Source organism: Neophocaena asiaeorientalis, unplaced genomic scaffold (genome assembly GCF_003031525.2).
Source record: "Neophocaena asiaeorientalis asiaeorientalis breed wild unplaced genomic scaffold, Neophocaena_asiaeorientalis_V1.1 scaffold5, whole genome shotgun sequence".
NCBI classification, from domain to species: Eukaryota; Metazoa; Chordata; class Mammalia; order Artiodactyla; family Phocoenidae; genus Neophocaena; species Neophocaena asiaeorientalis.
The window spans coordinates 1,222,889-1,232,314 of record NW_020174698.1 but is presented as its reverse complement, the minus strand read 5'-3'; the positions used below and the strand labels follow the sequence as shown (position 1 = coordinate 1,232,314).

General features: G+C 40.9%; 1 protein-coding gene across 2 annotated transcripts in view; it reads right to left on the bottom strand.

Annotated features, from left to right (window-relative positions):
• Positions 1-9,426, bottom strand: part of MAP3K5 (mitogen-activated protein kinase kinase kinase 5) — a 212,032-nt gene that overhangs the window by 15,873 nt on the left and 186,733 nt on the right. For both annotated transcript variants that reach the window (XM_024759046.1, XM_024759045.1), the window contains 2 exons: positions 7,199-7,384; positions 3,679-3,784 (listed from right to left, as the gene is read on the bottom strand). In XM_024759046.1, coding sequence (XP_024614814.1) covers positions 3,679-3,784; positions 7,199-7,384 — 292 coding nt within the window. The remainder of the gene's footprint in view (positions 1-3,678; positions 3,785-7,198; positions 7,385-9,426) is intronic.

The following is a 9,426-nucleotide window of genomic DNA, read 5'->3' as shown; positions in this document are numbered from 1 at the left end:
AAAAAAAAAAAAAAAAAAAGAGCTGGCCCTTTTCCTCCATATAGTTATTTATTTAATTACTTATATCAGTATGGACTCATGGATGTTTAATTTATTCTATGGGCTATAATCCATCACTATTATTCTTTTATTTTAATTTTTGCTTAATTTGTTCTGGCTTAGACTTTGGGGAACTCCTTCAAGCTGTCTCCAGTGTCCTTTGAATAAGCTTCCATCCCTTGGGGGCACTTCATTACTTTCTGCCATCACAGTATGTTCCAAGTTCATCTTGTATTTCCCCTGCCCTAGGCCTGGAAATCAACCATTTCTCCAAGGAGCTCTGATTCCTTTTATTAGAGAATGGTGTTTAGAAACCAAGATCTGGGTTCTCTCAACAAACACATCTAGGAAAATATATGTATTGATGATGGTATACTTTTGAATTGTTGGTTTCTTTAGCATGTTTTTTAAAATTTGGTAGGTAAATTGTTGTATTTTGTCATCTAAAAGGAATTTTTATCAGGGGACTATAAAGAGAGACATTTTTAGTGTTTCTTTGAATCTTAATTGTATAACAAAATCTTTAGGGACATTTGGAAATTTGATGGAATTGTCAAATGCTTGAAATCAATTCCTCTTCTTCATATATTTCATCATTTATATGTTGGTGTACAGTGTACATTGTCTTCCCCTATCTCGAGAGGAATATAAAAAAATACTTTCTTAATGTAATTCTCTAAAATTTCCACTTCTTATTTTATTTTAAAAATTATTACTATTTTTTTGGCTGCACCACACGGCTTGCAGGACCTTAGTTCTCCGACCAGGGATTGAACCCGTGTCCGCTGCAGTGGAAGTGTGGAGTCCTAACCACTGGACTGCCAGGGAATTCCTTTTTTTTTTGGTCCACTTTTTTTTTTTTTTTTTGCGGTACGCGGGCCTCTCACTGTCGTGGCCTCTCCCGTTGCGGAGCACAGGCTCCGGACTCCCAGGCTCAGCGGCCACTGAGCCATGGCTCACGGGCCTAGCCGCTCCGCGGCATGTGGGATTTTCCCGGACCGGGGCACGAACCCGTGTCCCCTGAGTCGGCAGGCGGACTCTCAACCACTGCGCCACCAGGGAAGCCCTGGTCCACTTTTTAAAATGCTTCCAAACAGTCATTTCAGTTGTCATCAGAGACCCCTAGCGGCCTCAAAGAAGCCAATTCACAGTGGAAGGACAAATAACTTTCCTTAGCAAACCCTTTGCATAAAGAACGCGCCTTGCTCTGCACATGGCTGGGTTAAAGCAGTGCCCATCACAGGGACACCCATGCGAGGAGACATGCCTCGCTGCCCTGTCCCTGTCACTCTCTCTAAACTTAACAGTGTTTCACCTACAGTGTGATAATCAGTGTGCTTTATACACTTTTTATTTTGGAAGAATTTTAGATTTACAGGAACACTGCAAAGATAATACAGAGAACTCCCGTATACCTTCCACCCAGTTCCCCCAGTACATCTTATGTAACTATGGTACCTCTGTCAAAACTAAGAAATTAACATCAGTACGGTACCAACTAAATTAACTAAACTACTGACTACTTTCAAATTATGCCAGTTTTTCACTGATGTTCTTCTTCCTATTCCAGGATACAATTCATTGCATTTAGGTAATCCATTTTAAAAGGATTTTTTTTAAACAAAAATTAGATTAACAGTTTATTTATATGCTAGTTAAATTATTTCAAAGTATAATCCCTCTCTCCTCTCCTCATTTGAGCATTCTTAATTTAGGCTACTACTGGATATAACTCATGGCTTATACCTATCGCTTTTACTGATACACACCTAACCTCTCTCACCTCTTGTATCTTTTGGGTTTATAACCCCTCTTTGGTACATTTCCCACATCCAAGCTTATTCCAGTGATCAACCATCTAAACATAAGTATGTGCTGACTTCCTTAGAGCATTACAGTAGGTTTCCATCAGCTTTAGATTCCTCAGGTTCACACCCAACCGCTAGTCATGCATTTCAAAGGCTCTCTAGGATTTTTTTCGAAGTTCTGCAAATATTTTCACACTAATTTGTTATAACCAGGTGAAACTCATTTACTTATTGTTTCAACCAATATTTATCAGGAGTCTATTATTTTCCAGGCACCATGATGGACAGTGTGTTTAGCACAGAATAAAATAAAACAGACCCTCTGATGAGGGAAACAGCTATTAGACAAGAAAATAAAAGGAGTTTCTGATTGATGCAAGTGTCGCCAATGGGGAAAAACCATTTCCAGGGAGAGAGAGTGATGCGGAGCCTACTGTAGACTTCGGGGTTGGTCAGGACTCTGCAGAGGCATGCTGTAAGGTACAAGAATGCAAAGGTAGGTGGCAGGAGGGACGAGGGGTGCAGGTGCGCTCTTTAGAGGAAGAGCACGTTCAGGGACGTTAAAACTTCTTCCATTCCTTCCTTTCATAAGAAAGAAAGAAGTTAATTCCTCACTCTCAAACCAAACAAGGTATTCTGAGAGAAGAGAGGGAATTCCACAACTCAGAAGGGTTGATGATAACTTAAAATTTGTGGTACCATTTATAAATAACATAAAATTTAAAATGTTTCATACTTATATTTTTAGATTTCTATTTTAGAACACTTTATAATACATGTAAAATTAGTACAATAGATCATGTTTCTAATTCGTATATCTAAATCAATCTATTTCTCTATCCATATCCACACAATACACACACACACACACACACACACACACACACACACACACACACACACACACACACATGTACGGTGGAAGAGCTCTGCTTAAAATTTTTATTAATGGGTACACTATCAAAAGACTTTGGGGGCTTCCCTGGTGGCGCAGTGGTTGAGAGTCCACCTGCCAATGCAGGGGACACGGGTTCGTGCCCCGGTCCGGGAAGATCCCACATGCCGCGGAGCGGCTAGGCCCGTGAGCCATGGCTGCTGGGCCTGCGCATCCGGAGCCTGTGCTCCGCAACGGGAGAGGCCACAACAGTGAGAGGCCCACGTACCGCAAAAAAAAAAAAAAAACACTTTGGAAGATTGTCTTAGAATATGAATACATCTCTCCCTTACTCCATAAAACCTGGTTTCATGAACACTACCCCTTTTGTATCTCACTGCAAACACAGCTGGGACCTGTCTAGCCCAGTGATTTCTAAACCTGGCTGTGTATCAAAATGACCTGGAAGCTGGATGAAAATCAGGTTCCTGGGCTGTATCCCCAGCAGATTCTCACCCAGTCCGGGACGAAGCTCTGAAAGCTGTAATTTAAAGAGCTCCTTACATCACACAGTTCATTACATCACTCAATGCACTGGCAGGTGTGGGAACCACTGGTAAAGGATGACATGGGAATATGTTTTGTGGGCACAGATATCTGTATATTGAAATGCATACGTATTTGGGTCACCTGTATAGTTTTCTCTTTGTCTTCATATCCAACTATGCTCTTTAAAGACAAGGAAGCAAGTCTTCCTCATTCATAGTAAACGTTTTGCTGGGTGTACCATTGCTCAGACTATATGCACGAGATAAATATTATTTGGTGGCATTGAAAGATTAAAACAAAAAGGTTAACCTGGTCTTAAAAACAGTGAGGAGACACCGTAAATGATAATGAACAGTAATTGAAAATATCAAACACTAAATATTTACCAAGTAATTAAGTATTTCTGACCTGGAACCAGAATGGTAATGGCTGTCTGCACCGCCTTTCGGATGATACTGTCTAAGGCAAACATCCAGTGTGGCTTGATATTATGATTCCGAAGAACTTTATTGACCTGGAGGAAGAGAGTGACATTTGGTCTACTTTAATATTTAATTGCAAATAACCTAGCTGATGCACACATCTGGACGACATTCCATCAACAAAAATAACTAAAAGGTTTCTTTACCTTGAATGGTGGATAATTTTTTTATGTCAGCGGAAAACAAATGCAAAATTGCCACTTCAAAATGAAGTTTGGTGACCCTCATGTAAGCAAGTGAAATACACCACTTAAATGAAAGGCAATCGGGTTAAATGGGAATGTTGCCTCTTTGGGACTCAGAACCTGTAGCTTCCGCCTTTCACGATGTCAGCAGATTGGATGGTGGAAGCGGTAAAGGAGGAAAAAAAGAGTCCAAGGGGATTTAAATAAAAGTAATTGCTATTCTTAAACGTTATAACTGCTGTTTAACACAACCAAGTGCTGCAGCTGGTGACTTGGAAACACCAGTAAAGGGGGAATATGAGCACATACATGCTACCTACAGATGTGCCACAGTGCACGCCTTGTTTTCCTTCCCACGCTTCCTTATATCTTATTTTTTTAACATCTTTACTGGAGTATAATTGCTTTACAATGGTGTGTTGCTTATACCTTTTTAAATGGGGGAATGATCTGCCAAACTCTTCCAGAAAAGCTGTTCACATTAAAAACCTTTGTTGTCAGGCTATCTTTTTTTAGTGACTAGTTATATTTCACATATTTAAGTAGACACTGAAGTAGATATATGCATTACCTTTCTTTTTCTTTTTAAAAATTATGGTAAAATACACATAACATAAAATTTACCATCTTAACCATTGTTAAATGTATATAGTTCAATGGCTTAAGTACATTCACATTGTTGTGCAAGCATCACCACCTTCCATCTCCAGAACTCTTTTCACCTTGCAAAACTGAAACTCTACACCCATTAAACAACAATTTCCCCTTGCCCTCTCCACCCAGCCCTTGACAACCACCATTCCACTTCCTGTCTATGAATCTGACTATTGAAGGTATCTCACATAAGTGAAATCATACAGTATTTTTGTGTCTGGCTTATTTCACTTAGTGTAATATGTCAGAACTTCCTTCCTTTATAAGGATGAATAATATTCCATTGTATGTATAAGCCGTGCACGTTACCTTTTAATTTTTATTTATTTATTTTTTAAAATATTTATTTATTCGGCTGCACTGGGATCTTTAGTTGCAACATGTGGGATCTTTAGTTGCGGCATGTGGGTTCTTAGTTGTGGCATGCATGTGGGATCTAGTTCCCTGACCAGGGATCAAACCCGGGCCCCCTGCATTGGGAGTACGGAGTCTTAACTGCTGGACCACCAGCTAAGTCCCCACATTACCTTTTTAAAAATAACTTTTATCATAAGGCTAAGAGAGGCTTATCTAAAATTTGAGTTAACTCCACTAATTTCTGGTTGACACGGGCATCTAAGAAAAGAGGCTATTTTCCCAACAGGGCTCTGACTCGAGATCTAAGAAGACGCTGGGGAGAAGGGGACCTAGCTGTAATCTCACACCAAAAGCTGGAGCTCCAGTTGCTTATTCCTGCCCTTGGTCCACCTTCATCAAAATCCCCCAGTTTAGACGGCAGTCTGTCTGAGGAATTCCTCAGAATAGTTGCTCCTAAGGAAGCGAACCATTGCAAGGTTCCCACCTGTTCTAGGAAGTCCTTTCAGACTGATTTAGTCCTGGTACTTTCATAAAGGACTTGCCTGTTTATTTGACAAATGCGGGTATAACATTTAGTAACTAAGAATATTTCTCTCGAGGGTCACAAATAGTAAATGGAAGAGGGGTCCTTTATCACCACGACCAGCTTCTCATAGCCCTTCATTAAACAGTATATTATATCCGGCCCATTCTTTGGGTTCATTCCCATCCTGGACAGTGAGTGAGCAAGAACGGTGTGTGTGTGTGTGTGTGTGTGTGAGAGAGAGAGAGAGAGAGAGAGAGAGAGAGAGAGAGAGAGAGAGAGAGAGAGAGAGAGAGAGAGAGAGAAAGAGAGAGAGGGAGACCTGGCCTGTGGCCCAGGATTACAACTTACCCACTCTCAATCTGAATTCTACTCGCCTATTTGCCTTCCAGTCTCTAGGCTGGAAGCCAAATGTGTAGGCAAGTACAAAGTCACTAAATTATTTCATTTGGTTTGCAGATGGCTGGGGCTCGCTAGTTACAGAGTGAGTGTGCCTTTAGCATTTAATATTAGTGATAGGCTTTGCTCTCATTTTCCATGACCCCAATCGAGTCAGGAGCGTTGCCCTGCCCACAGTACAGCACAAGACTGAGAGGCTAACACAGAGCTCCTGAGAGCACAAGTGGCCACTGAAGGATTACAATTTGGTTTTAAATCAGGGATCATTTGATGCACCAAATGCAGTTGTCAAGACATGGCCTATGTAGGAGCAATAAACACATTAGGAGTGAGTCAGTTTGGGGAATTTAAATAAAATTATGCAAAGTGCTTCCCTATTCACACGACAGGCACTGTCAAGAACTCTCTCTCTCTCTTTTTTTTTTGAATTTTATTTTATTTATTTTTTATACAGCAGGTTCTTATTAGTTATCTGTTTTATACATATTAGCGTATACATGTCAATCCCAATCTCCCCATTCATCCCACCACCATCCGCCCCCCCTGCCACTTAAGAACTCTCTTATTTCAGTCTCCCACACCTCGTAAGGGCCTTCCGGGAAGGACCTCAGGCTTTTTTTGGTACACGGTTCCACAAACAAGTCTCATTCAAGAATATCGCATATGGTTTGAATCAGGCTTCTGGAAAACTGGCTTCAAGTCTGTGTTGCATAGCAACTCAATATGAGAGAGAGGAATCCTCAGCGATCTCTCACCAGATCCTGTGAATTAATTTTCATCCAGTGATGCCCTGTGCTCTGAAGTACATTGCTGGCTAGGAAATAGTGAATATTTATTAAACAAGTATGTTTAAAATGTTCTGTATGGAAACCACAGCAGGGCGGAAAAAAATTACCGATCGTTCCTGTCTGTACGGTTACATTTTTCTCAATGACCACTAGATGGCATGTCTCATATAGAATTAGAAAGTGCAGGACTAAACTGTGCTCTGTTGCTAAAATCATCAAAATAAATAGTGGCTGACTACATGATTTCATAAGAACAAAGTGCAGCCATGGGAGATGTTTGTGAGTTTTGTTATTTTCCATGGTGTTCAATTTTATGTGTATCTAATCTGGGGAGATACAAGATTACACACCAAACAACAAATCTGGTGCTTTGAGGCACATGGACAGGCAACCATCTCATACTTATTTATGATCCAAAGAGAACAGAATTGATCAAAATTATTAAAGAAAGAAAAGATAAAAACTTATGTTCTTATCCTATTTTTCTGACTAATTTTGGCTGGAGTCTGTGGGAAAACATGGGCAAAATATCATACTTACAGCATCTTGAAAACCGAAGAGCACCACCTGAACTTGACTAATGCCGTGGCTGTCAAAGTCCAGCTCCAGCTTCAGCTTGGACAGGGTGGTGGCTATGATCTTCCGGTCAGTGGACCTCACAAATTCTCCGAGGCTCGCGACGAGGGTTGTGATGTGCTCCCATTTTAGTTTAGGTTCTTCGGCCCCCTGTGAATAATAACCAATAATCTGTCTGTCGATCAGATGTATCTGTGCTGGATGTATCAGCCATGGGTCTGCCATCCCACAGCCGCTGCCAAGAAGAACTGGGCTTAGAAATGCCCCCCTGCTAAGGGGAAAGACCATATTTGAACTATATGGCTCCTTCCCTGGCAAAAAAAGAGAGAAATTATCAGACTTTGGGAGGAAAGGCACCTGCCCCATACATTGTCTAACAGTCATGTTATAGTCAGATAGACAAAGCTCTGCCCAAACAGGGACAGGCTGGGGCCATAAGATCCCACTCTCAGAAATTTTAACTGGGAGCTAAAGAGAGATTCAGCCATAGGATCTCAGGCTCAAAGTCTGCCCAGAGAGATAAGTCATAAAATAGGGGCAATGGGACTTCCCTGGCGGTCCAGTGGTTAGGACTTCACCTTCCAATGCAAGGGGTGCAGGTTCAATCCCTGGTCGGGGAGCTAAGATCCCACATGCCTCATGACCAAAAAACCAAAACATAAAACAGAAGCAATATTGTAACAAATTCAGTAAAGACTTTAAAAATGGTCCACATCAAAAAAACTTTAAAAATATATAATAAAATAGGGGCAAGAGTACATCCAGTTATAAGGAAGGAAGGAAGCAGAAACAACTGAGTAGAGAATGATGATCAGTAGGGAGAGAAATGGACGGACACAGCAATGGCACACCAAGTGGGCCAACAGCAACCGAGCCAGAGGAGAGATGTACAGACTCCTGGGGCTTGAAGGCCCTTGGAATCACACTCTAGTTTCAGCCTGTGTGAGGCGCAGCTAGGCGCCGTGGTTGGAATTAACCTGAAAAGGCCACTTCCCTCATTGCTACGTGTGTCTGCCTACATGTCCCCAGTCCTTCAACTGCCCTTAAAGTGCGTCAATTCCTTGCAGTCAAAAGGGGCTTGCTTCAGACTCCACCCGGGAAACCTTTCCTTACCCACCGATAAGGCAATCAGCTATAAGAATGGACCAAATGGATGACTTCACATATTAAAAATTAAATACAATATTTAAACAAATTCCCTCCCTCAAGTTGAACCTTTTTTTTTACTTTGAGCAAGGAACATTGCTTCCTTAAAGGAAACATAGTAGGATGTTATTTACCCTCATTTAACTTTAAGGAACAACTGGATTTTTATTATGCTCATTTCTATCTCATATTGCACATTTTGTTATTGCATCATTAAAATTAAATTCCTCAGCTGGGCTGTGAAAATTACAATTTCTAGGAGTCTATTAAAATAAAAGAGAAACGTCCCATCAAGTTCTTTCTCTCAATATATTTTCATTTGGGAGCTCCCTCTCATGTTTATGTTTTGACGAGAAAAGATTATATTAAAAAGCTTGAAAACTGTCATTAAGGGAATATTTTAAAATCAGACTGGGAACAATTATAAACTTTGTTTCTTTTCTTACCACGAACTAAATTACAACCAAAGTAAAGATTCATAGGCAATATCACAGTAACATGAAAATATGTTCAAGAAGAGAGATGTGAGTTATTCAGAAATTGGAAGCTTATCTTAGTGAAAAAGCAGTTACGTGTTTGCCAGCCATTTAAATAGCAATCATTTTTTGGACATTAGCTTTGTTTGCACAACAGAAAAGCATGCTGCTTCTGGTTTTTGATGCCACTGCCCTACAAAGGAATGCCGTCTACCCTGGGAAATGTTCTTCTGTCTGGGATATTTCATCACGTACCTAATGGTTATTTCTGTTCTCACTCCTGCCTCCCCGTGTGCACTCATTAACGTGCCTTCATGAACAAGCATCTTAGGTACCAGGTGAGACTGATTCAGTATCAGAAAGTAGCATCTGACAGCGAGCCTTTCCTGAGCACCCAGAGGACCGTCACAGATTCTCCTGCAAAGGGGCCTCTCTCTTCTTTATCCCTTAAACTTCCTTAAAAACGGTGAGTGGATTTCAGAAGGATGTTACAGATTGAAAGGGCTTTCATGGGCCGCTTTGAGGACCTGACCAACATCTACCTTTCAGTCTTGTTCTAAAGGGTAGGCT